The following is a 27,781-nucleotide window of genomic DNA, read 5'->3' as shown; positions in this document are numbered from 1 at the left end:
TTTTGCCTTTTTGCTACCCTTATCTTTTCCCTGCAAACCTGTTTAACCTTACTAGGTTCCCTCTGTTGTCTCTGTCTCCAGTCGTGGTTGTTTTTATTCTCCTGTTTTTCAGCAGTCCTTTGTGAAACCATATTGATTATTCTCTTCTTTGCATTTTTATTTCACTGCAATCGTAATCTGTTGGGCAAACAACATAATTATGCATATTTTATATGTTTCTGATTGTTAGAAGGTTTACATTTTGAATGGCAGGGTAGACATTAAACAGAAATCATCTTAATACCAATATCATTCTTCTCATCTGGTTTCAAATAGTAAGGACTGAGATGTACATGGTTTTGTTCTAAAGGAAACACTGGTTTATGGACTCACAAATTGTGAGAGTTGGCATGTCTACTGACACCTAACTTTCTCTTCAGTTATATCCTCAAGATAGAAATCACACTCATGACAAAAGGAGAAAGTTCCACTTTCTGGCAGTCTAATTGAAAAGCATAGATACTGAATTACCTTGCTCTCGCTTCTTTTTATCTTCCAGGCTATCTAATATTTGCAATCCCCTGTCTTAAAATGTTCTATAAAGAAACACTTTCAGATACTAGCATTACACCCATTTATCCCTGCTGCTCCTTTCTGAATCGGAATTAAACTTTTTCTGAATTCACATCACATCCCTCATGCTTCTGCTGTCCTTCTACCAATATTGCTTCCATTGACTTCGAGGGAGTTCTATGCCTGCAGTGATTGCAGGAGAGGGCTCTTGAAATCAAACATTGTAATGTTTTTCTGAGTAGTGGGGTATTTTAAGTAAACCCTCTATCATGTTTCCTTCTAAGTAAAAATGAAAAGATTGAATTGCTGGATGAGCACTAAGTCTAAAATATTTCCACTGACAAGGATAAAGTGGAAAGAAATGGATTAGGCCCTGGAACTGTTAGCAACTTCTCGGTAATCTTGTAAAGAACTTTTTGCAACTCAGTTCAAGCAAATGGAGATAGACACTCACTTGTTGGCAAACAGTCTTCTCACCAGCAGTTTAAGTTCTTCTTTGGCTAAGCTTATTTTGATTTTCAAGTAGACTTGTCTGTAGAAAGTAGAGGGATCGGACAATGGTCTCTATCAATAAAGGATTTTTTGCCCACTTAACACTCAGTTAAATTATATGTAGTTTTAACCCATACACCTGCTAGGTGTGGCATACTGTCCCATGTATGAACATAAAGAATGACCATACTGGGTCAGACCTAAGGTCCATCTAGCCCAGTATCCTGTCTTCTGACAGTAACCAATGCCAGTTGTCCCAGAGGGAGTGAACAGAACACGTAATCATCAGGTGATCCCTCTCCTGTCATCCATTTCCAGCCTCTGACAGAGGCTAGGGACGTCATTCCTACCCATCCTGGCCAATACCCATTGCTGGTCCTAACGTCCATTAATTTATTTAGTTCCTTTTTTGAACCCTGTTAAAGTCGTGATCTTCACCACATCCTCTGTCAAGGAGTTCCACAAGTTGAATGTGTGCTGCATAAAGAAAAACTTCCTTTTGTTTGGTTTAAACCTGCTACCGATTACATTCATTTAGTGATGCCTAGTTTTTAGTGTGGCACCTAGACCACTTACAGAGAGGAAGAATGAGTTCGCTTTACAGCCTTCGCTGGGAGCCAGCTGGCTTTTAGCTCAAGCGGTAGAAGCTCGTGCACTAAGCTCCAGAAGTTCCAGGTTCAGTTCCACCTGCTGGAGTTACACAGTGATAGAATAAACCACTTTGAAGAAAAAAAACCAATGTAAACTGCTGACTTTGTGGGGGGGGAGATAAAATATTCATACTTATTACAACTTCCTATTGGAAATTAAGGTGAAGCTTAGTTCTGGGTAACATATTAGACTTTATGATGATTATGAAAAACCAGCTAATCGAGAGGAAGAGGTGAACTGAGGACACTATGAACCAAAGACTGGAGCTAGTGTGCTAAAAAGAGCAGCTTGGATTTTCCAGTTGGGGCTGCAACTTGGGTTTGCAAGCCAACCCAACCCTCTAGTCTTAAGAACCCCTGCTCCAGCCGAAGCTGCAACACCCCACTGCTATTTTAACATGACCATTCAGCCCCACTAACACGAGTCTGTCTGCTCTTGCTTGAAGGATCACTCCTAGCTGGAGTGCAGAATACTCTCAGGAGCCCTGTTTCCATTCGTTCCCCTGCCACAGCCGTGTTCGGTGCTCCTTCCAGTGCAGCTGAGAGCACCCAATACTGCATGGTGCAGTACTAGGACTATAATAGAGTTTAAAGAGAAGCTAGATAATTTCATAGAGGTTAGGTCCATAAAAGGCTATTAGCCAGGGGATAAAATGGTGTCCTTGGCCTCTGTTTGTCAGAGGCTTGAGAGGGATGGCAGGAGACAAATCGCTTGATCATGGTCTTCGGTCCACCCTCTCTGGGGCACCTGGTGCTGGCCACTGTCGGCAGACAGGACACTGGGCTAGATGGACCTTTGGGCTGACCCAGTACAGCCGTTCTTATGTTCTTATGGTGCTTGTCAGCATCTGTATAGCAAATCATTGCTGAGGTATCCATCAAAGTCAGTGGGAAATGAAATTGCTCTGCACCTTGCAGGTAAGTACTCTGTGTGGAATGGTTAATGGTGCTGTGAGTAGCAGTAACTTTCAGGCCATGTTATGGAAGAAAATCCCCTGGGAGTTTATTGCGTAAAGGCTTTGAGGAAAATTAAAGGTGAATCTCACAGGGCCAGCAGACATCGTCCCCTTGTGTTCTGTCTGAGGAGGGATATCGGTTTTAGACATGCTCGAATTCTATCATCCCGCCCTCCTGCAGCCTCACATCACAAGGGTTTTTTCTTGAGGTCAGGCCAAACTTCTCAAAGCAGCACCGCGAATGTCTTGTTCAGAGGAAAATCAGCAAACGGATTCTTTGAGCTCCAAGATTAGTCAGAACAAAGTACGCTGACGCCATGTAATTGCGGCTCCAGTTGTGAGGAAAGGTGGAAGCTCTGTTGTTTTGAAGTTCTTTGAGAGACTGTCTTCTGATCTAAAGCTGGCCAGATTAGATGTGCTATTTACTCCTGTTGGTGAGATAAGATCCTTTTGTAAAGTTCACACTGAGTTAAAGAAAAGAAGCAATGTATGCTGATGTTGTTAGCAGCTGTTCCCTTAGCTTTCATCTTTAGCTGCCATACGCAGAGAAGTCATAATTGCCATATTGGAACAGACCATCATCCATTTATCTGCTCCTCCACTTTTCATAGTGACATTACCCTGTACTTGTGCATCAAGGACCCTTCCTCCTTTCATAGTGCTGCCAGCTAATTACGCGTATACTGTTGGGTGAAAATCTCCTTGCTGACCCCAGTTTGCTGGCAATGCATCTCTGATGGTGGAGGCCTGTGTAACCAAGTTTAAATTGTGAATTATTTTTATTCACGTAAATGCCTAACCCTTCTCTGTTAACCTAATGTTAGTCTGCCCTTGGAATTTGATTTGCCCAGGTGAAGGTAGAATTGGGCCATCACTGTGTTTGTCTGATAAATATCATGCAGAGGAAAGTAGCTTGGTTTATATGGTATCCCTAGCCTCTGTTTACTAGAAGCTGGAATAGATGACAGGAGAGGGATCACTTGATTACCTGTTGTGTTCACTCTCTCTGAGGTATCTGGTATTGGCCACTGTCAGCAGACAGGATACTGGGCTAGATGGACCTTTGATCTGACCCAGCATGGCCATTCTCATGTACAAAATAATTTCCTGGTACTTGCTACTAAACTTACTGAGGACATGTCTACACAGCAGCATTATTTTGGAATCATGAGGGCTGCGTCTAGACAGGCATGATTTGCAGAAATACTTTTAACGGAAAAGTTTTTCCATAAAAGTATTTCTGCAAAAGAGCGTCTAGATTGGCACGGATGCTTTTGCGCAAGAAAGCTCCGATGGCCATTTTAGCCATCGGGCTTTCTTGTGCAAAAAATTAAGGTGCCTGTCTACACTGGCCCTCTTGCGCAAGTATTCGTGCGCAAGAGGGCTTATCCCTGAGCGGGAGTGTCAAAGTATTTGCGCAAGAAGCACTGAATTCTTATATTAGAACGTCAGTGCTCTTGCGCAAATTCAAGCGGCCAGTGTAGACAGCTGGCATGTTTTTGTGCAAAAGCATCTGCTTTTGCGCAAAATCTTGCCAGTCTAGACGCACCCATAGTGTGCGTTTACACAGCAACCCCAGTATTTCAAAATAAATTCGAAACAATGGACTTCTTACTCTGGCTTCTGTAAACCTCCTTATATGAGGAGTAAGGGAAGTCGGAGGAAGAGTGCTCTAACTTGGACTTCCTGCTGTGTAGATAGCGCCAAAAATTGAAATAATTGCGTACCTTAAGTCGAAATAGCTTGACATAGCTCAAGTTGCGTAACTTATTTCGAGTTTAGCCCTGCTGTGTAGACATGCTCTGAGTGTCTCTTTATTGTGTTACGAGATAGGACACCTAGAACCCAGTTGGATTTCACTGTACTTTTCATGATTGTTTATTGTGCACCTTTGTCAGAGCCCCTTTTACTTTTCTATCTTCCAGATTAAATTTAATCCTTGTATTTTAGGTCTCTTCTTGAATCTAGCCTATACTCCCTCCTTTAGCTTACTTTACTTTTCCTCAGTTCCTTGCCCTTCTCTATTTCAGCTGTGAGACAAAGCAGACACAAATGATTGCAGTAGTTGAGGTTGGAAAGTAGGAGGCATCTCCGATTGACATAATGCCATCATGTGTTTTTCCCCATTATTGTCTCTCTTTTTTACTTTTTTCAGTTCTGCTGAGCATTAAGCAAATGTCTTTACAGAGCTTTCCCCAGCGACACTTAGAACAGTAGCAGCTAATTCAGAAACCATCAGCAGCCCGGATTCTTCTGTGTGTTTCACTGCTGTAAATCCAGACCAGTTCCACTGAAGGGAATTGAATTAATTTAGATTTACACTGGTGTCTGAGATCAAAGTCTAGCTCTGTGTATTCAAGTGGTGTATCCCCTTCCCAGCAAAATGGAGGACTGCTAGTATTTTTCCTTGTCAACATTTCCAGAGTCTTTTATTGGTGTTGAATATGTGGATTTCATCAGAGAATAAAATTTGTATTTTTTACACTTAAGGAAAGATTACACAAATAAAGGAAACCGTTTCTTCATTTGAAAACTCTTTGTATGGGCTTGTACAATGTTAGCATGATGGGGGCCTGATCCTGACCGAGGAGCATGTGCATGATGCTAATAGAAATGTTAAATCTACTAGACATTTGAGAAGATTTTTGCATCTGATTGTGTCCATCTGTCTGACTGTGAGCCCGTTAATTCAAGAACACCTCCTAAATGATAAGAGCTAGGAGCACCAAACATGCTATGCAAGTTCCTCTGATCATAACTTTAAGCAAACTCAGGGTTTGGTTGTGCCAGGACAAGGGAATGTGCGTGGAATGTGATTGTTTTCATCAAACAGAAAGGGAGGGGTGTGATAGCAGAGACAGTTCTACTCCAGAATGATCATGCAGGGGGCGGGGGCAGCAAGTGCCCCAGCCCCAGGGAACAGCCATTAGCCAGGATGCATGGCCCCAACTGCACCAGGTAATTCCTGGGGAGAAGCCAGTCAGCAGACCTGTGATCCCCACTGCCCCGGGCTACACAGCCCCACCACCCCGCTCTGCCCTGTGCTGCGTGGCCCGAGTCCCAGGGAGCAGCCGCTATCCACTCCCATCCCCTGCTTTGAGCCCACGGTCCCTCTTTGGTCCCCCCCCCCACACTTCTCCATCCCCTGCCATGGCTCTGGCACCCCCACCCTTGCCCTCAGCATGCCCTCACCCCTTGCCCTGAGCCTCTCTTTACTCCCCAACCCTGATTTCTGCTCCCCTATACACACCCAGTCTCCTGTCCTGAGTCCCCCACATTCCCTCTGCCCCGAAGGACCCGAGCAATGCTGGCTAAGTCTTTTAGTCATTATCATAAAAGAAAGTTAACTGATCTGATTCTTCAGGTTTTGGGAAGCTTGAACTTTCACTTCAGGTTTTGGGAAGCTTGGATGTGTAAGGGCTGCTGGAGGACTCATAAAGTAGCCAAAAATACGAATAATCTCTTTCTGTGTGCATTGCTGTGCACTTACCTCCTTTTCGTTTCCTGTCCTAGTGCTCAGGCACTCGCCTGTCACTGAAGCCCATTGGTATTCTGTGGTGTGGCAATAGAGGATCGTTTGCAGTCATGTTTCTGAGACTGTCTAACAGGCTCATGCCATTTGTTTTTTTGCCTTCAGTGACTTTACTGACTTCATATATTTTAAGGAATATTTTAACCACAATTTACATTTTTTCTGAAAGTTGCTGAATTCTTATGATGGGCTTGCTCTTATTCATCAGTGTGTTTAGTCCATTGATGGGCCTTATCCAAACGAGCAGTTTGTCTGACTAGGGACACTGTCATGGAGGAGTCTGTAAAAGAGCCTGGGGCTACAGTTCGGTTAGATGAAAACACAAATGCATTACCGTTTTGCATTTGGGAAAGCAAAAAGATTGTGCTTCATGTCTTGGCTGTGCCTTCGTTGATTGATACTAACATTGTCGAGTTCTGTATTGTCGTTTTAGGGAAAACTGGCCACACAGAAGCTGTGCGAGTCGTGTATCAGCCAGAAAACATCAGATTTCAGAATCTGCTCAAGGTCTTCTGGGAGAATCATGACCCGACACAAGGTAGAGTGATGAGTGAGCCAGTATTTAATTATCTTACTAATTACAGCTGGGATAATTAGTGTTTGAGCTGCATGGAAGAGATGAACCTTGAAATCACATGGGAGCTCAAGAATATGATTGCAGACATTTATTGACAGAGGGAGAGGGAGAAAGAGGATGTAGATGCTCACAATACCCCTCCCCCCTTACAGCTGTCTGTGCTGGGAAAATTCCCACAGAGAGAAAGAGACTAGACAATAGAAAATCCTCTCACTTTTGATTATGACAATTTTTCCGTAATGCTCTCTTTTGTCTCCTAAATTAAAGCATATTTCTCAGCAGCTTCGGAGCTGGCAATTTGACTCATGCATAGAAACTTTACCCTCCATACATTTCACATTTTTCATCTTTTTTAAATTACGGTGGGTATCTGTTATGATTAGAGAAAACGAGCAAAAGGAGGAAAGACATGAGGCTCAAAGGTACCACCAGCCTCAACGTATTAGCTTCTTACCTTATTCAAGCTTTTTGGTTTAATTCATCCTCTTGGAAGTGGCAGCATGATAACATTATGCACATCTGTTCAAACAGGAATGATGAATTGTATTGAGAAAACATTTTACGTGTGTATATTGTTTCCGAACATTCACTCCAATATGATGCCCTGAAATATTACATAAAAATAAGTCATTTTCTACATTTTCACCCCAGTTGTCATGCATTTAGCTATGTGGTTAATATTAAAAAGGATGCTCTTAAGAGGGAGGATGTGTGTGAGGGGTGTTTTCTCCTCTTATATTGGCTCATGGGATCCTACAGGTCTCAGCTTGAATCACTAGAGTGGACACTGGGGAAAACAGGATGTGGGGCAAGAGGGAAAGAGTCCCTATGTTAAGAGATGTGGGAGGCAGCATTTGTGCCTTGTTATTTATAACTCTTGAATATTTGGAGATCTGCTTCCTGAAGGTTTCAGTCCAGTTTTCAGGAAACATTAAAGAAAATAAAAAGAAAATGTTAAAAATTGGCACTGTTTTCAGATTCAGACCTTCAGGTCACTTGGTGACTTTTATTCCTGATCTGTATGGATATGTCTACACTAGCCCCCTAGTTCGAGCTAGGGAGGCTAATGAGGGCGACCAAAATTACAGTGAAGCGTGGGATTTAAATATCCCGCGCTTCATTAGCATGTTCCCAGGCGGTCGCCATTTTGGAAATTGACTAGCCCAGAAGAACTGCCTGCATCTACACGCGGCAGTGAAATGGGAGTTCGAAGTAAAGCCCTTAATTCGAATTATCTATTAAACCTCATTCCAGGAGGAATAACAGCTAATTCGAGTTAGAGCTTTACTTCGAACTCCCGTTTCACTGCCGCGTGTAGACGCGGGCAGTTCTTCCGGACTAGTCAATTTCCAAAATGACGACCACCCAGGAACATGCTAATGAAGCGCGGGATATTTAAATCCCACGTTTCATTTGTAATTTTGGTCGCCCTCATTAGCCTCCCTAGTTTGAACTAGGGGGCTAGTGTAGACATTCCCTGTAGGTCTGTTTCATTTAGGGCAGGCATGTCCAAAGTCCGGCCCGCGGGCCAATTGCGGCCCGTGTTCCGATTTAATACGGCCCCCGCTTCCTCCCCCTCTCCTGGCTCCCCGGCGCTCTTTTGAACTGGCGCGCCGCTTCCGGCCGCGCCGCCGCCGCCGCCCATGGCCTCTGCGGTCCTAGAGCCTGCCCTGTAGGGCATGTCCGCAGCCCCGCTCCCCTGCTCGGCTGCGGGTTCGCCCTGGCCCCGGGCCGGCGTGAGGCCGACGTGCCCTGCGCTCTCCGCCCGCCTCCGACCCTGCGGGCCCTCCGCCTTGGGGCTGAGAGTGCGGGGACGGCCCTCACGCATGTTCACTTCTTCAAATCTGGCCCTCTTTGAAAAAAGTTTGGACACCCCTGATTTAGGGCCTGATCCTAAAAACCTCTATTCACAGGAGTGGTCCCATGTGCAGAACCACTATCTTCAGATAGGATTATTTGTGTGAGAAGGAGCTAGCATATATAGGATCAGCTCCTTACATTGCAAGGTTTTGTTTTGCATTCTAGGATACAGGCTAGAACACACCAGTGTTCAGTGCATTAGGTCCTTTTACAATGCATGCTTTTCAAACCATAAGCTCACCCTAGGTTGTGGTTTTTCTGATGTGAGCTACATCCTAATAGTACCCTAAACCCTAAGCTTATGTCCCATTTCTAGGAGCTTTTTACCTAAGTCAGCTGTGTGGCCTGTTGGTGGAAAATGTGGGGAAGTTTGTATCGCCACAGTCCGTGTTGTGCCTGTTCTGTGGATCAATTAAGAATTTTTATAGCCCCAGCTTGCTCAGGTGATGCACTGTGAAATGGCTGGTCTCATGATGATCACGTCTTTCTTTTTTCCCCAGCAGCGAAATCAAGAATTCCCACAATGCTTTCCTTTGTCAGAAATTGCTGTAGTTGCCCCAAGCCCCCCAAGAGGTGGGGGTGAGGCAAATGGGGTAACCGCACCAGGGCCTAGCAAGTCAAAAGGGAGGCACTGCTGCTTATACAGTAGCAGACAGAGTCCTGGGCCCTTTAAATTGCCACCAGAGCTCCATGTAGTATGCTCCAGGAGGTGCTGAGAGCTGTCAGGGTAGAGGGGGAGGCACAACACGCCCCAGCCCTGCCACTTCTGCCTGAAGCCCCGCCCCTTCCGACAGTGTGGAGCCACGCCCCATACCTTGCTCAGGATGCACCAGGAGTATAAGGAGACTGCAAACAGCGATGAACCTTGTACACAAAATATTGAGTGGAAGGCGCGGTATCCACAAGGTGCTCTGTGAAAAGGTTCAGAACCTCTGGCCTAGCAGTTTTCACAGGCATTTATTTAAACATCAGATTCAGGTTTTGTTCAAGTAGGCAGAAGCCCTTTCCTCACTCTCTGGCTGTCAAGGCAGCTTCCCCATAGTGCATAGAATCGTGGAAATGTAGAGCTGGAAGGCCCCTTGAGAGGTCATCTAGGCCTTTGTGCTGGACTGACCCGGACCTAGACCATCACTGCTATGTGCTTGTGTAACCTGTTCTAAAAACCTCCAATGATGGTGATTCCACAACTGCCCTTGGTAATTTCTTTCAGTACTTAACTATCCTTAGAGTTAAATATTAGGGAAAAAAATCTAACCGAATTATCCCTTTCTACAGAGTAAGCTGTTTACTTCTTATTCTATCTTTAGTGGACAAAGAAAGCAATTGATTTCCATCCTCTTCATAAAAGTCCATGACATACTTGAAGACTTATTAAATCACTCTTCACTCTTCTCTTCTTAGTCAAGATTACTTATGTCTAGTTTTTTAAAGCTTTTCTTCACAGATGAGGTTTTTCTAAACCTTTTCTCATTTTTGTACCTTTCCTTTGGACTTCCTCTGATTTGTCCACTTCTTAAAATGGGAAGACTGAGGCCTCAGCACTGCCCAGCAAAGCAGGACAGTTACCTCCTATGCCTAATATATAGTGCTCCTGTTAATATAGCAAGGAGTCCAGTAGCACCTTAAAGACTAAGGCTAGGTCTACGCTACACCCAACAGGTTGGCTTACGGTATACAACTCTAGTTACATAGAACAAGGAGCTGGAGTCATCTTTCCGTAAGATGAGCTTGGTGGCGTCCCTACAGTGGGAGGCCGATGGGAGCAAATACCCCTCTTGGCTTCCCTTACTACTCGCAAAGGGAGGGGTACTGGATGCTGGCGGAGGCACCTTCTGAGTTTGATTTAGTGTGTCTTAACTAGGTATGCTAAATCAAACTCCGGAAGATTGATTGCAGCACCAGCGATCTTCCTTATAGTGAAGAGAGGTCCTAACAGATTTATTTGGTCATAAGCTTTCATGGGCAAAACCCCATTTTGTCAGATGCATGGCTATGGCCAAAGAAATCTGTTAGTCTTTAAGGTGCCACAGAATTCCTACTTGTTTTTGCGGATATATGTCTACCCCTCTGATACCTGACTCCTATTAATCTAACCCTGAATACTTTCCACAACTGCACAACATGGGTGGCTTAAATACAGTTTGTGATCTGCTGTAACTCCTCCAGATCTTCTTCTGCAGTACCACCACCTATCCAATTTTTCTCCATATTGTATTTGGGCATGTGAGTTTTTCTTCCTAAGTGTGGTATTTTGAACTTGTCTTTTGAATTTCTTCTTGGAGAACTGATCAGTCAACTGAACTGAAATCAGTTAATCAAGATCATTTAAAATTTTGTTTCTGTCCTTTATACACTTGCAACCATTCCGTTCCCTGCCAAGTGTCATTCACAGATTTTATAAGCATAAAAATCTGCTCTGCTCCATCATGCAGCACCAGCTCTCAAGACAATTCAGTATCAGGCCAGGGCCTCTAAAAATTAGAGCCTTTAAAAATGTTGTTCTTAACTTTTCTGTGCCTCATTTTGTCAAAAAACAACAGTCTTTTCCCACTTAGGAGTGCTTGGTTTTGAGAGTGCTGTGTAGTTTGGCCACCTGGTGTTCTGTTGTGGTTGTGGGAATGTAACTCACATCTTTTTCTCCCCAAAAATAGGCCTTTGCCATGTGAAGTAAGATGTAGAGAATAAGACAAAGAATATTTTATTGGCTCTGTTTAAATCCATGGTTCACCCAGATCTTGAATATTGCATATAATGTGGTTGCCTCGTCTTGAAAAAGATCTCTTGGAATTTGAAATGGTTCAGAAAAAGGCAACACAAATGATGAGGAGTTTGTAACAGGTGCCATATGAAGAGAGATTTTAAAAAACCGGGACTTTTTTTCTAGGATGAAAAGGAGACTATGGGGGATAGGAGAGAGGTCTATAAAATCATGACAGGTGTGGAGAAAGTGAATAAGGAAAAGTTATTTACTTATTCCCACAATATAAGAAGGGGTCACCAAATGAAATTAATATGTGTAAGGGGACTGTTACCCCTTACTAAAACTCTGTGGGAGTTTTTTGGTTTACCAGCTTCAGAAGGGGAAGGGTTCATGAGACTGACAGACCCCAGAGACAATGGAAAGCAGTCAACACTCCAGCTCAGCCTGACTGACAGGTTGTAAGTGGGGATTGTTCTGGCTCTGTCTCTGAACAAACAAGCTGTGTGCAGAAGAGGTCCTGCAAAGACAGAGAGCTGAGAGAGGAGTACAAGAAGAAGTCCTGCAGCGACAGAACCAGACACAGACAGGCCAAGCAGTGCAGACCCTGTGTTGAGCAGCAGACTGGCAGTGCTCAGAAAGCCAAAAGGAACAGAGAAGCAACACAAGGAGCTGGAACTGGCCAAGCAGCACAGCCTGTAGCTGGATGTGGTGAGCTACTGGGACCTGCAAAGTGTGGGGAAAGGCTCTGGACTGGGAGAGGGGTCTGGCCACTTAGAGACTGAGGCTGTGTGGTCACTGCCAGTGCAAGCGTGTCCAGCCTGCAGCCCCTTGCAGCACATCCAGGGCTTCTAAGGAAGAGACTGTGAACTGTCCTTACACTCTGCAGACTGCTGTGTTGATGTCCCTGTGCTACAGAGCAGGGCTGTGTGTTCTCATTTAACCATTCTCATTGTTTCTTATTCTATTCTCTTTAATCAGTTGATGTTTAATAAATTGTATTTGCTTTGAACCTTATGAAGTGATCACTGGGCCAAGAAGGCCTGCAGTGTAAAGAGAGCACCTCGGAGTGGGGACACCCTAACTCCTGCCCCTAGTGACTACAAGGTCAGGGATTAAGCCCCAGGAAACCTGGGCCCAGCCTTGTTGGGGTTTCAAGGGCTCTGCTACTCAGGAGAGTGGAGGGGGAGCCCTCAGGATCAGGGAGCCGTGGGGTAAAGGAAGTGGGAGCGGGGACTCAGATCCTTTCGCTGGTTCATTTCACCGGGGTGTATAGAAGCCAGGAAAGTTCCCCACAAGAGCGGGACCATTCCCCCGCTTACATATGTAGCAGGTTTAGAACAAACAAAAGGAAGTACTTCTTCACATAGTGCATAGTCAATTTGTGGGACTACTCACCAGAGGATGTTGTGAAGAGCAGGAATTTTTTCATACTGTTTCCTACTAGGGATGTGAAAGGTTACCCAGTTAACCGGTAAACATCACCCTAAAAAGGTTCAGAAAAGAGCTAGATACATTCATGGATGATAGGACCATTAATGCTTATTAGCCAGGATAAGCAGGAACAGTGTCCTTAGCCTCTGTTTTGTCAGAAGCTGGGAATGGGCATTATACTGAATTGGAGGCTTCTGCAATTAAGGATGCAGACTATGGTTATGATGGGGCTGTACCAACTCATTCAGAAAGGAAAAGAATGACCTGAACCTTCATAAACAAATCCGAGTAGAACATGGGTTGTGAGGAATATGTACAAAGGGAGCCTCACCTTTGTGACCAAAGAATTGTAAAGATGTAAAATAGAAGTACGAAGGGAGCCTCACCTTTGTGACCAAGGAATTGGAAAGATGTAAAATAGAAGAATGTGGAATCTCAGAGCTGCATTGGAAGGGTCGGGGGTTGTTTCAGGTTAATGGATGAATACACAGTGTAATATTTGGGGTAAGAGAAACATGCGCACCCATTTTTTCTCCTGATTTTATTCCAGGCGACAAAGTATGTGCTTGGATATAATCCAGTGAATGACAGAACTATTGCAATTTGCCTTTGCGTGAAGCCTAGGAATGTCTATCACAACAGCTTATGCCCTGCAACAGCCACTGACGATGACGTGATTGATCAAGCTGTAAAAACGACTTGCCTAAATGCCACTTACTAACATATTCGGTGACTTGAATGTGAAAGGGGGGACGTTGAGCTCTCCTAAAGAAAAGGAGTAATGGAAAGTAATGGTCCGGATTGACAAAATGAGAGAGGGAGACATTTAATTAAATTCAGATATTCTGCATTATGCTTAACTGCAAAGCTCTTTTGCTGGCAGAAAACTGATGCAGGATGCAAGAGAGAGGCTCGGAGATGGAAGAGCATAAGACAACATAAGGAACTGAGCAGACCAAGTCAAAGGGAGACTTGACAAACCCAGAGCAAATATAAGGGCAAAATGTATTTTCATGGGGGTCAGACTTCTTACCATAAGAGTTTACCTGAAATCAAACATGATAGCAGAGTCTTCACTAATGGTGATATTAAATGGAGGTGGAGACATGACTGATGCTTCACCTCTTCTAATATAGGACAACAGAAGCGGTTAGGGCCGGAAACGTGAATCCTGTGAAAGGAAGTGGTACTGTGAAAATGAAGCCTGTGGAAGTACCAGGAAGAGATAACATTCCTGCAGAAATGGATTGTCAAACGCAGAAAATCTTTAATGACTAGAAATTGTCTGGGTTTTGAATGAAGAGAATTTTTCTGAAAAAAACTCGAAAAACAGCGAGTAGTCCTGCAGCATCTGAGAAACCAACAAGATGGTACCATGAGCTTTCATGGGCACAACCCACTTCTTCAGAAGGAGTCTAGGGTGCAAATAAATAGCAGAGAAAGAGAGGGGATGGGGAGGGAAGGAGATGGGAGAAAAATGGGGAAAAATATTATCAATTGCAGTGTCAATGCTAAATGAGGATAATTGTGCCCATGAAATCTCATGACACCATTTCCATGTTTTGTTAGTCTCTAAGGTGCTGCAGGACTATTTGTTGTTTTTTAATTTTTTTCAATTACAGACTAACACGGCTACGCCCTGAGAATTTTTCTGTCCTTATTAAAGGTAGATTGTGCCTTCTCCTTGATAGTGCACATTAGGTTGGACATTAGGAAAAACTTCCTAACTGTCAGGGTGGTTAAACACTGGAATAAATTGCCCAGGGAGGTTGTGGAATCTCCATCCCTGGAGATATTGAAGAGCAGTTTGGACAGACACCTGTCAGGGATGATCTAGATGGTGCTTGGTCCTGCCATGAGGGCAGGGGACTGGACTCAATGGCCTCTTGAGGTCTCTTCCAGTTCTAGTGTTCTATGATCCTATGTGCAAAGTTCTACTCTCTATAATCTAGGAATACATGAAACAAAGGATAGAAGGAGAACTACAGCCACAGTCTGGTTTCAAAAGGTGCCCGGGCATGTGTGACTAAATCGCAAATATCCATCACATTACTAAAAAATGCAGGGAGCACAGTCACCCCTCGATCATGTGCTTCACTGACTACTCAAGAGGGTTTGATACTGTCTAACAGGACAATCTGTGGAAGATACTGGCAGATATGGGGATTCCAAAGCATTTTATTGAGCTCCTCACAAGTCTCACCAACCAACAACAGATCACAGTACAAACAGTGATAGGCTGCAGTGAGGGTTTTCCTTTGAGCAAGATTTCAGACAAAAGGGTATTTTGTCTCCAAACCTACCTAATATAGATGTAGAATTTACTTAGAAGGTCGAGACAAAGTGGAAACAGATGAGATTTCCACTGGTGGACATCTCTTCACCAACCTGAGGTATGCTGATGGGACAATGTTCTCTGCTACAAACCACAAATGCAATGCAAAGAATGTGGGAGTCGCTAAGACAAACAATGAAGAATATGGACTATTCCTGAATGCAATGAGAGCAAAATGCATTCCTGTTGACATGAGTGACAAAAAACCAGGATTGAAATAGACTCCACAATTAATGGAAAATCTGAAGAGGCAGCTAATGAATTTAACTATCTGGGGACATAGATTTTCAACCAAGAACACACTTTCAAAGAAATCAGCTAACTGGGGATGGTTTGCTCAGCTATGTCTCCCTTAAGAAAGCATGGAAAACTACATCTTGAAAATGTACAAACCTAACTTTTTCCATGGCAATTTAATGGATGAGAGTTGTGACAAGTTAATACTGCTGACAATAAGAATATTGAAGTTTTTGAAATATAGTTCTGGTGAAGACTCTTGTGTATCTCTTTGATGGAAAAAAGATGAATGCCTGTGTTAGAAATGTTATTGCAGAGACAGACCTTCATGATGTAATTCAGGTGTAAATGTCTGTGCTTTGTTAGGCATAGAGTTGGAAATAACCTTGAGAAAATTATTATGGAAGCAATAGTGCAGGGTCACTGTGATTTGGGACAACTAGAGAGGAGATGGATGGATGGTGCAGTGGCAGGTCACTGGCAGGGCAGTTAATAGTGGATTGTGAAGGCTTCAGAAAATTCTTCTATGACATTAATTTATTCATGTCTGAATATCGGTAACTTACTTGTTTTGGAAGATTGGATATATACTACATATGCAATCTCTTTTGCAGTGGACATGTTTTTGACTAGTGCAGTATATATGATATTGTTAACACCAGGCACTAGCTGAGGTGTTTGAATAGAAATAGTTGATCCCTTACTTTACAGATGCATTATTTTGTAAGACAGGGGAAAAATTCCCTCTAGGTCCTTACCATTTTCAGACATCTGCAGTAATAATGCTAGTGGGTGGAAAGGATTCTTCACCTTGATCTCTAGCCACTCCCAGATTTCTCTTCTTTATTTGATTGAATTTTCATGATGGAGACTATGAATAGGAAACTCCTGACCCAACTGGCTAGAGACCCTCTCTGGTACTCTGTGTAATGTATTCCTGCAATAAAGTTCACTATCATTACTGTATAGATCCAGTGTCTCATCTTGCAATGGAAAATAATATGCTGGCACACTTCTTGAACAGATCTGTCTATTCAAAAATCTCCATCATGGTCTCCATTTTGTTATCTTTTTTTCCCCAAAATGGAGTAAATACCAGTTATTTTCCCTGACAAGAATACCAGGTATATCTATGACTCTGATACAAAGACACGCAAATTCTAACACAAATATTGTAGTTCTTTCCTGAGTCCAGGGCAAAAACTTTTCTACATATTGCCCCTGATTCTGGTCAGCTGAGAAGGCTTTTGAATGTTGATCTAGTTGGTATCAAGTTGCTGTTAGTAGCCATGGTCAGAGATTAGGAATTTTGTCATTCAGTACCATGTACAATATTAATATCCACAAAGTTACAAGTTACTGGGTTTTCTGCCTCTGAAATGAGGTGGAAGTCTCCACTTAGGTTACAAATTTCCCTGGACAAAAGCCTAATTCAGGATTGCTGGGATTCTTGATTGAGTGTTAATGAGGAAGACTAAAAGATCCTGTTTGAAAAGTGGGAATGTTTGATCCGTCAAATTTTCTCTATAACTAACTGTGGAGGGATTAGATATTTATTGGTAAAAATCAGTTTATGCATGCGTACACACACAAACACCCCCCCAGTGAAAAAATATTTCCATTGATGATCATTAAAATTTACAGCGAGGCAAAGGAATAAATACTGCTTGAGAACTTAGAGTTTGATTTAAGGACATTTACTTCATATATTTTGGCAAGTGATGTTGACAGCTTGTGTTTTAATAATTATAACCTTTAACTTTTTGAATCTCAATGTGCACTCTAATTACATAAATATTATTCCAGCACATTCCCCCCCCCCCTCCAGTTTCCCACAATTGAAAATTTAAATGGATAGAAATTGAAAAAATGCTTCAATATAAGTACAGGTTGAACCTCTCTAGTCTGGCATTTTCGAGTTTGGCAACATCAGTGGTCAGGCCTGATTTTAGTTAGTCGATTGTCTGCTTTTCATGGGTGGGACCAACTTTCCCATGATCCTGTAAAGTCTGTTTACAGCTACCAGTCCTGGCGCTTAGTGTTCTGTGCTGTTATTTAGCTCTGATTTGCCCCTAACAGTCTTCTAAAAGCCCAGTAAGCAGTGGAAGTGCTGCTAATGTTACTAAGCATAAGTAAGTTTTTTATGCTTTATCTACAGCCTCTCTCCGAGTTATGAACGAGTAACGGACCAAACACTTGGCCGTAAATTGATCCGTTCATAACTCTGACCCCATTGAGTTCCACGTGACCACGCTGTTCGTAAGCGCGGGTCGCGTTTGTAACTCGGGGACCGCCTTTACGACCACTCTATGGGAGCTTTGGTCGTAAGTGCGAATGGTCGCAACTCGACCGTTCGCAACTCAGGTAGTGGCTGTACTTATTGCCTTGTGCCAATACAGTAAAATTATGTAACGACACTAACACTTTGTTATAGAGGGTATGTCTACACTAGCCACCCTAGTTTGAACTAGGGTGGCTAATGTAGTCATTTGAACTTGCAAATGAAGCCCGGGATTAAAATATCCCGGGCTTTATTTGCATGTTCCCAGGCGCCACCATTTTTAAATGCCCGGTAGTTTGAACTCCCTGCCCACGGCTACACGCGGCACGGGCTAGGTAGTTCAAACTAAAGCCCCTAATTCAGACTACCATTACTCCTCATTGCAGGAGTACTCCTCATTGCAGGAGGAGTAACAGTAGTCCGAATTAGGGGCTTTAGTTCGAACTACCTAGCCCATGCCGCGTGTAGCCGTGGACAGGGAGTTCGAACTACCGGTAATTTAAAAATGGCGACGCCCGGGAACATGCAAATAAAGCCCGGGATATTTTAATCCCGGGCTTCATTTGCAAATTCGAATGACTACATTAGCCACCCTAGTTCGAACAAGGGTGGTTAGTGTAGACATACCCGAAGAGAGCTAGTAACCCTTGGCTAGGTGTAGTTTTCTATATGGTATATCAGTACAGACGTATACTATTAAGCAGCATTGCAAGAGCTGCTCCATTTATTCAGCTTGGCGAAATAAAAATAGAGTCCTGCTCACTACAATATTGACCTCCCGTAGTTCAGCAAATTGTATGATTGGGCACTGGTCAGGTCCTGAGGGTGCCAGACTAGAGAGGTTCAACCTGTATCAATATTATTAACTATAATTAGAAAGAAAAACAGAATTTTGCTATGATTCGACAGGGATCGGTCATTGGAGCAGCTCCTAAATGAGGGGACCTGATAAGGTCTTGACGGTTAGCTTAGAATATTGATTACACTTGGGATATTAAAATGAACAAATAAATAACTTTTAGATTTCTACATAGGGACATTTGGTTGTCATCACTGTTCCACAAATTCATTCAGAATTAAAGTCAGTTTAATTTAATTAACCTAATAGTTTCATTTGTCTTACTTTAGGGTTATCCCCTTCTAGCGTGCACTAAGGGATTGTCATTTTAGCCTCATAAAACTCATAGGGTAGATTCTTCTCTGTACTTTCTCTGAGAACATGCAATCCTGTCATAACTGTCTAATTTACTTTCCGTCTGTTTCAGATCACTAGCGTCCCTGTATGTCCCCAAGCCTCACTTACATTCAAAGAGGCAGGTATCTTACTTTACATAGACAAATTTGTCATTGTTTGTCTACGGCCAAAATTAGTCTACAAGTTCCATAAGCCCCTGGAAAACTGGGATTGACACCAGAGGAGTCTGTTTTGCATGGTTCAACGATCGTCCATGTAAAATGTACTCTGTGTTACAAAGATCCATGATGTGGTGGGTGTTTAACCTCCTGTATTCGACAGTGTCATTAGCAGGAGACCTACAAACTATTTCTCTGCTCTGTGATCCTCCAAACAGTTTAGCATCAAGCCCCAATACCAATACATGAATTCTGCAGATTAATATCTGGTCTTCAGTGTGCTGACCCAGTTAATTTGCAAGGGGTAGTGCATATTTATTTAGTTTTGAAGGACTGTACTTTTTTTCAGACACTGCATAAGGAATCTTTCATTTGCAAATAATTAAAATTAGACATTAGAAATTGCATTGTATTGCTAATGAGCAGATGTGTCTACTTATAGCCGTGGAAGAACAGCTGTACACCTATGAAATGCAAAAATGACCCTTAACCGGCATTATATATTCTGCTACAGGCCTATAACTTCATTTAGGAATTGAAGAACAGAGGAAAAGATGAATCTTTCAGCTATGTAGAATGTTACCGGTTCTCATATTTTTCACATTTTTGTTCTGTTTCCTCTATACTTTACAAAGAGTCTGGCAACTCTCCAGGGTAAAGCATCTTGCACCTTTGTCATGTATTTCAAGTGTATATATATATATATTGTCACCAGACACATCAAACATTATTCAAAATAGAATTTCTCACGCCTCAGGGGTCCATTCTTGGTACAATACTATTCAATGGTTTCATTGACGACTTGGAGGATGGATGCTAATGAAATCTCCATTAAATACAAAGCTGGGAGGCTTTTGGAATAAAATACAGCCCAGTGTTGATAGAGAAATGGGCCGAAATCAATATGATGAGATACAGATGAGACAAAAGAGTATTGGTTCCTGTAGGAATAAATAATCAGCAGTGCAAATATAAAACAAAGGATAACTAGCTAGGAAGTTTAGTTGAGAGGGGAGAGCATCTTTTAGGGATGGTTTAGATATATAGGTTGAACCTCTCTAGTTCAGAACTCTCTGGTCTGGAAACGTCCATTGTCCGGAATGATTTTAATGAGCCGGATGCCCACTTTTCATGGGTGTGGCCAAATTTCCCATGGTCTCATAAAGTTTGTGTATAGCCACCAGTCCTGGCACTCAGTGTTCTGTGCTGTTATTTAGCTCTAATTCACCCCTTAATGTCCTCTAAGAGCCCAGTCAGCAGTGGAAATGTTGGCAATGCTGCTAGACAATATTGACCTCCCGTGGTCTGGTAAATTCTCTGGTTCAGAACTGGTCAAGTCCCAAGGGTGCTTGACTTAAGAGGTTCAACCTGTAATGAAAATGGCCCTACCACAACACATTATTCACTGGAGGGGTTCCTGAGGAGAGCTTAGGCCTCCCCTTTTTGTCCTTTTCAGCTTAACCTCAGGAAATGACAGAGTGCTGGCAGAAGGGAGCTATTGTCATTACTTCCAGTACTGCCTGGAGATCCCAGAGAGTACCAGTATGCAAAGCTTATGGAGCTTAGAAGCTTATGGTGTCTTCATGCCCCCCTAGCTCCTTCCCCTGGCAATTAAATTACAGTGAAGAGCAGCCATTAGGTAGGAACAGGCAAACCTCGCAGCCAACCTGTCTTGTAGTCCCCTGTCCATCATCATCATGTTCTGGGGAAGAGGTCACAGATCCATGAGGTATTTATTTTCTAGCCATCCATGCAAAGGGGCAAGCATGTTCCTTGCCAGTGGGGATTGGTCAGGGGGATAGCTACTCCCTTTGATGGTGAATTTCTGCATGGCTTTGCGAATCCAACTTTGTTTCCAAAGTGAACTGATCTCAGCATGCCTGAATTATGTGCTTCTCTTCCCACCCCCTCTTCTTTCTCAAACCCTGACTATGCCATAAAAAGTAAAAACTTGATTGTTTTTCCTTCCTCAGGAAATTCAGCTGCCATGATCTAACCTGCGTAAGAAGGTCTTTTTATTTCAATACATTAGAATAGACTTTTTCTGACCTGTATTTCCAGTTCAGGGACTGTTTTTTTTTCCATATTGCAGAAAGAAGCTGATATTTGACACTGCATCTTTTTAATGAAGTAGAGTGTTAGCAAGCATAGTGGTTGATAAGATGGCTGAATGGTTTGCATTATAAAGTAAGCCGGACTGAATCAATTCTGGCTCAAGGGCAAAAGTCCAATTGGGTTATGATTTCTTTTTGCTTTTTAAGCCATTGTAACTTATTTATTTTATATGTGACAAGAATGTGCTATCCAGTCCTCCTGGACTTTATCTGTTAATATCTCCAGAATGAGGAAAATACTGCCCTGGAAAAGAGATAATGCTAGGTTTCATTCTTTGTCTGCAGTGGAAGAAGATGCTGTGTCTCCAATGTTTTGGAGTAGCGTACACCTGCTACTCACCTGGAGCGATTGGTCTTTATTTAGTATTTCCATTACCACTGAGAACTAGTTCATGGAAAATGACTTTGATGTATCAAAAGTGACCCAGGGGTCTTTTGGCTTGTTTATTAGTTCCTGCAGGGCTGCGGGTGAAGGGAGGGAAAAGAGAGGGACGTCTACTTTGTTCAGGCTTGTTGATTTTGATTCTCTGTAGGCAATGTGATGGTTCACCCCCTCCCCTCACACCAATGCCTTATGAGATGGATTTATGGACATGAATGTACATAACTGAAAGCTTCAGGGGGTAGCCAAGTTAGTCTGTACAGGATACACTTAAAAAACAAGAAATAGTCTAGTAGCACTTTCTAGACTAACAAAACATGTCGATGGGATCATGAGCTTTCGTGGGCACAGCCCACTTCTTCAGATGACCAGAGTTTTGAGCAAATTCCTTGATGTAACCTGTCAATCTTCATGCCATAATCCGCTGAATCCATTTATCTTATTTTGATGTATGTATTACTCGTGTGTGTAAAATTAGACATATGGAGTAGGGAATACTTCATGGGTTTTTAAATGTGTGAATAAAAGTCATCCAGGGAGGCCTCAGCATCTGGGCAGTCATATGCAAATAGCCTTTTGTCCTTACGTCTTAGCAGTGGTTGGTGGGGAGCGACCAGGTGACTCCCCATGCAACAAGGGAATTCTTTAAAAAGACTAGGAAGGTAGGAGACTTGTGTCTTTGGGCTGGCTGGACACTCCTGAGAAGGGTGAAGCAGAGACCCTAGGGGAAGTGGGATTTTCCCTGGTTTTGAAGGTGCAGCTGGAACAGAAACAGTTTTAAGGTGAGTTTATACTAAGTGGCTGTGTCTACACTGGAAAGTTATTCCGGAAAACCAGCCGCTTTTCCGAAAAAACTTACCAGCTGTCTACACTGGCCGCTTGAATTTCCGGAAAAGCACTGACGATCTAATGTAAAATCATCAGTGCTTCTCCGGAAAAAACTATGCTGCTCCTGTTCGGGCAAAAGTCTTTTTCCGGAAAACTGTTCCAGAAAAGGGCCAGTGTAGACAGCACAGTAGTGTTTTCCGCAAAAAAGCCCCGATCGCGAAAATGACGATCGGGGCTTTTTTGCGGAAAAGCACGTCTAGATTGGCCATGGATGCTTTTCCGGAAAAAGTGCTTTTCCGGAAAAGCGTCCTTCCAATCTAGACGCGCTTTTCCGGAAATACTTTTAACGGAAAACCTTTTCCATTAAAAGCATTTCCGGAAAATCATGCCAGTGTAGACGTAGCCAGTTTGTGCTGAGGATTTTAGTGTTATAGGTAGCTAAGCGTTTTCGGTGTCTTTTGAGTTGGTAATCTGTTTTGTTATGCCTGTACTTATAACCACTTAAATCCTACTGCTTGTACTTAATAAAATCACTTGTACTTACTATCAAACCCAGTGTAAATAATTGTTACATTCGGGGGCAACCAGTGAGTACATTTCCCCTTTGATTGCTAAAGGGGGCTTACCCAAGTAATTCATTGGGGGTTTTGATCCCGTGAGGGGAGGGGTATCCCAGGAAGCTGGGTGCAAAACTGTACTCTCCTTGGACCTGAAGTGGTTCAGTGTCTATACTGCTTCTTAGGGGGCCGGGATCTCAGCTCGGGGCCCCAGCTGGAGGAGACCAGCAGAACTGGCCCAGCAGGACTGGGTGGTGAGAAGCCCCAGAGAGAGGGAAGACGTGTGGCAGTGGCCGTGTCAGCAACCCGGGAGGCACCGGCGATGGGTCTTCTGTGACCTCACTCTGTCACAGACAAATCTAGGGTTTTTTGATGCTTAATTGTCTTCATGGAGTCAGTGGTGCTACATCTAGACTGGCATGATTTTCCGCAAATGCTTCTAACAGAAATGTTTTCCGTTAAAAGCATTTGCGGAAAAGAGCGTCTGGATTGGCACGGACGCTTTTCCGCAAAAGCACATTTTGCGGAAAAGCGTCCGTGCTAATCTAGACGCGCTTTTGTGGAAAAAAAAGCCCCGATCGCCGTTTTCGTGATTTGGGGCTTTTTTGTGCAAAACAAATCTGAGCTGTCTACACTGGCCCTTTTGTGCAAAAGCTTTGCGCAAAAGGACTTTTGCCCGAACGGGAGCAGCATAGCATTTCCGCAAGAAGCACTGATTTCAGACAGTAGGAAGTCAGTGTTCTTGCGGAAATTCAAGCGGCCAGTGTAGACAGCTGGCAAGTTTTTCGGAAAAACTTGCCAGTCTAGACACAGCCTGGGTATTTAGAGTACATAAAGACAGCTGGATGTGGACCTTTCTGTGTAGAACTAGAGATAAGCATTTCCTTGTTGCACCGTTCTGGGTGAGCTCTTCATTATCCACATAAAATGAAAACATTACACAAAGTTACAACAAAATGCTGCATATTCTTTTCCTCGGAGAACTCACTTGTGAATTAACTGTACTTGGGTCTAGAAATCCGAAGCAATGAGGCATGGCACCATTAATCATCGTTTACAGTGATTATTAGTAGGCTTTTAATCTTTTTTTTCATGTATAATTAGGTACAAGAGGTCAGTTCTGCGGTCTCTTATAAACAACAATATTTTCAACGAATGACTGTTTTTCCCTGCCTACAATTTTCCCTAGCATATTTTTAAGGGAGTACTTGACTTGTTTGAGTGCGGTGTCTCATGAGTTTGTCTGCATCTAAAGGCAGCTCATTAATTTATTATTGTTACTTCTGGAGCACCTAATGGATTGACTCAAGGCTGGGCTCATTGTACTAACACGCACCAAGACACAGTCCCTGTCTAATTCTAGGCAAGACAATGGGAGAGAAGGAAGAGATAAGATAAAAGTATTATTAACACACTTTCATGGTTGCAAGCTAGTTCTGAGCACCTCTTGAGAGCTCTGAGTTGTTATATTTGTAATTATACCCCATACCTGATGTTAGTTGGGTGATTTCTTATAGGTATCAACAGTGCAACTGGGGTTCAGAAGGTGCATGAAGAAGAGAGGTAGGAAAGGTCACTAGCTCAGGAGGACATTGCAGACAAGGGATGGGATGGCAGAAATATAAAGATGGTATGAGACTCATAGACAATGACAGTCACACCTTTCAACCTGCCAAAGCTCAAATGGGAGACACCATGCTCTGGGTGTCCCAAAACCTCTGACTGCCAGAACCTGGGTCTGGAGGATGGCATGGATCACTCAATAATTGTTCTGTTCATTCCTTCTGAAGCACCTGGCCCTGGCCACTGTCAGAGGACAGGATTCTGGGCTAGAGGGACCTTTGGTCTGACCCAACATGGCTGTTCTTATGTTCTTAAAGATGTGTGAGAGAGACCTAAAATAAGGGCTTGTGACAGGGTGAGACTCACCACAATGGCGCCTCCTGCTGGCTGTCAGAGAATTAACTCTGCAATATCTTCTGGTCATGTCTTGCCCATCTTCACCTCTGCTCCTGGATCTGTATTGCTCCAAGGACTGTGGCATCCTTTTCAGGACACAGCCCTCCAGCAGTGTTACTCTCTGTTCTCTCCACTTCTGGGGGAACTGCAGTTCACTGTCCAGTCACTTCTTTCAGTGGCAACCGAAGCCAATTATTTGGCCACTTCCTCAGTGGCATGGGTAGGGGACCTGGGTCCACCCATTACTCCAGGTCTCAGGCCAGGGACCCTGCAAAAGGCCCCTACTAGGTGTGTCTCCTTCAACTCCCGAATGGCTTTCCCTAGGCCACTTTCCCACCTTCTCAGCACCGTTTTTGTCCTTGCTTCAGGGCCTCAGCCTGCAGATCTCACAGCCTACCAGGAGCTGCCTTTAGCTTCCCAGGAATCTGCCTGCAGCACTGCTCTGTCCAGGGTGACTTATTACCTTCAGCCAGCAAGGCAGCTAGTTCTCCCTCCTCAAGCTCCAGGAAGCAGCTAAAGCAGCTCTACTCTGCAGCCCTTCTAATATGGGCCAGCCTGGCCCCTATTGGCTGCTTCTCAGAGCCCCTCTCTCATTGGCCATTTTCTGCACAACCTTCCTAGGGTTCTAGTAACTCTTTATAGACCAGTGTGGGTGGGCACCCCATCAAAGGGGCACAAGAATCTTTGGTCAAGGAAACTTACATGGGTCAAGGAAACTTACTACTTCCTTTGCTGCATCTCTCTGTAACCCCAAATTTTGGAACACCAAATTTAGCTCCATGTCATGAAGTGTGGGAGTAGAAGAGGGCTGCTGGTCTAGTAGCGAGGGCACTGTACTGGGAATCAGGGAACCAAGATTCTGTTCCTGGCTCTACCACTGCCTTGCCCCGTGACTTTGAGCAAGACACTTCTCATCTCTGTGCCTTGATTTCTCCTCTCTCCCTATGTCTGTCTTGTCTATTTAGAGTGTACGCTGTTTGGGACAGGAGCTGTCTGACACTAAATATTTCTCAAGTCCCTAGTAAATGAGGCCCAGTGTTTGAGATCAATAATACCACTGTAATATGGACAGTAGTAACAGTCCTCAAATGAGGAACAACTGTGAGGCAGGTTGGTGCTTGAGATTAGCATTATTGGTGGAGACAAGGATGTGGGGCATGATGTGATAAAATGTCAGGATTACATCTCAGCTGGCTAGACAGCTAAAATGAATATCCTTGGTCTTCTCCAGCAAAACACACACTAAAAGGTATTTTGTATTTGTGGTCGGCATTGAGGCTTTTAGAATGCAGACAGGGTTCATTCGGCCCCATCTACAAAGTTATGTTTTCAGAATAAGTTCAAGGTAAATAAAAACAAAGTAACTCCATTTACCCTGGACAGCAGATTATAGTGTAATGACCTGACAGTTGAAAGTTCATATTACTATGCCTTGCGTTTGTACAGCACCTTGCATTTAGAAGCATCTCACATGTTATAAGCTAATACAGGAATTTTATATATAGGGGTTGCTTCCCTCACCAGAGAAATGTGAAGAGGCGAAATCAATAAGCTATGTACAGCAAGAATAAATTAGAATAAGAATGCATAATTCTCTATCTATTAAATTGAACTTCATCAAGAAAATAGGTAGAAATAATGTAACAACCCAAGCTGGAGTTTGGCAGGGGAACCAGGGCTAAAACGCTAACTCTTATGAAAACTGCAAAGCAAGCATTACTCAAGGCTTCAGTTTTCAGTTTACTCTGGCATGGAGCTGGGACATTGGTTTAATACTGACTTAGTCTACATCTACACTGCAACGCTATTTCAGGATAATGGAGTATCCCGAAATAGCTATCCTGTGTCTTCACAGCAAGCCTGTTATTTTGGGCTCACTAGTCTGACATCCCTGTAAACCTCATTCCACAAAGAGTAAGGGACGTTTTCTGATAGTGGGTTATTTCTAAATTTGGTGCCACGTAGACAGCGCCAAATTACAAAATAAGCTATTTCAAAATAAGCTCGAAATAAGATAGGCAAATTACGTATCTTATTTCCACCTAGGGTGCAGCATAGACACACCAGATTACGACATAATCATATATCAATATAACTTCCTAATTAGTCAATGAAGGTCTCATCCCAATTATGTCTTTACCCATCCCTGCTTAGCTCTCTCTGATCGGCTCATGGTTCAAGGTGGCATGGCTGCATTACCACGGAGGCTACATCTAGATTACATCCCTCTGTCGACAGAGGGATGTAAATGAGGCACTTCAAAAGTGCAAATGAAGCTGGAATTTGACTTTTCTGTGCTTCATTTGCATAATTGCATTATGGTGCTTTTTTCTGTTAAAAGATTTCATCCCACTCTGCCTACAGGACAGAGGTTGTGATACCAGTACAGATGATCCCTTTTATTTATTCATCATTCAGTGTTTCTCTTCAGTCTACTCCCGGTTAAGAGGCATAATAAATTAGGGTTTCAAAGTGGATTGTGAAAACCCGCCAGCCAGATAGGCATGCTCCACCAAACTGTGTGAAAGACTAACTAGTAGATTTCTATGGGCTAAAGTATATTCATACACTTCACACAAAGGTCAAAGAGAGTGCAGGAATACATTTAAGCATTGCTAGATCTGTGTGAATTAATAGAGAATAAGGTAGAAGTGGAGCACGCTCTTCAAACAGTCTTGAGTCAGCCTTTCCAGGTTTATGATAAGATATTTTTACTGTCTTGAGAAGCGATTCCGTCCATTTCGCCTCAGTAACCATAAAATGCTGAAACATTATAATTATTTTTTGAGTGGAAATTAATTCTAGGAGCAGAAGTGGAGAACATCAGCTGGAGATTAGCACCTCTTCTTAAGGAAATGGAGCTACTTAAAATAATAATTATAATACAAACACTCCCCACCAGCTGCCCAGATACTTCTCACATACCTCTAAACAAAGTCTGCTCCCACACCTGCTTTGTTGGGACAAAGTTCTTCTCCTTGCTC

General features: G+C 43.2%; 1 protein-coding gene and 1 long non-coding RNA gene across 4 annotated transcripts in view; one reads left to right on the top strand and one right to left on the bottom strand.

The window, feature by feature from the left end:
• MSRA (methionine sulfoxide reductase A) overlaps positions 1 to 27,781 on the top strand; it is a 420,629-nt gene that overhangs the window by 242,967 nt on the left and 149,881 nt on the right. For all 3 annotated transcript variants that reach the window (XM_075923252.2, XM_075923251.2, XM_089776989.1), the window contains one exon: positions 6,616 to 6,720. In XM_075923252.2, the coding sequence (XP_075779367.1) occupies positions 6,616 to 6,720 (105 nt within the window). The remainder of the gene's footprint in view (positions 1 to 6,615; positions 6,721 to 27,781) is intronic.
• Positions 42 to 27,781, bottom strand: LOC142827725 (uncharacterized). The gene is made up of 3 exons (XR_012902431.2): positions 27,723 to 27,781; positions 7,214 to 7,363; positions 42 to 177 (listed from the first exon to the last, which is right to left on the bottom strand). It is a non-coding gene; the product is annotated as an uncharacterized LOC142827725 (long non-coding RNA).

This window comes from Pelodiscus sinensis, chromosome 3 (assembly GCF_052426305.1).
Source record: "Pelodiscus sinensis isolate ZL-2025 chromosome 3, ASM5242630v1, whole genome shotgun sequence".
In the NCBI taxonomy this organism is placed as follows: domain Eukaryota; kingdom Metazoa; phylum Chordata; order Testudines; family Trionychidae; genus Pelodiscus; species Pelodiscus sinensis.
Note: the sequence above shows the minus strand (reverse complement) of the source record. Positions and strands in the feature narration are given on the sequence as shown.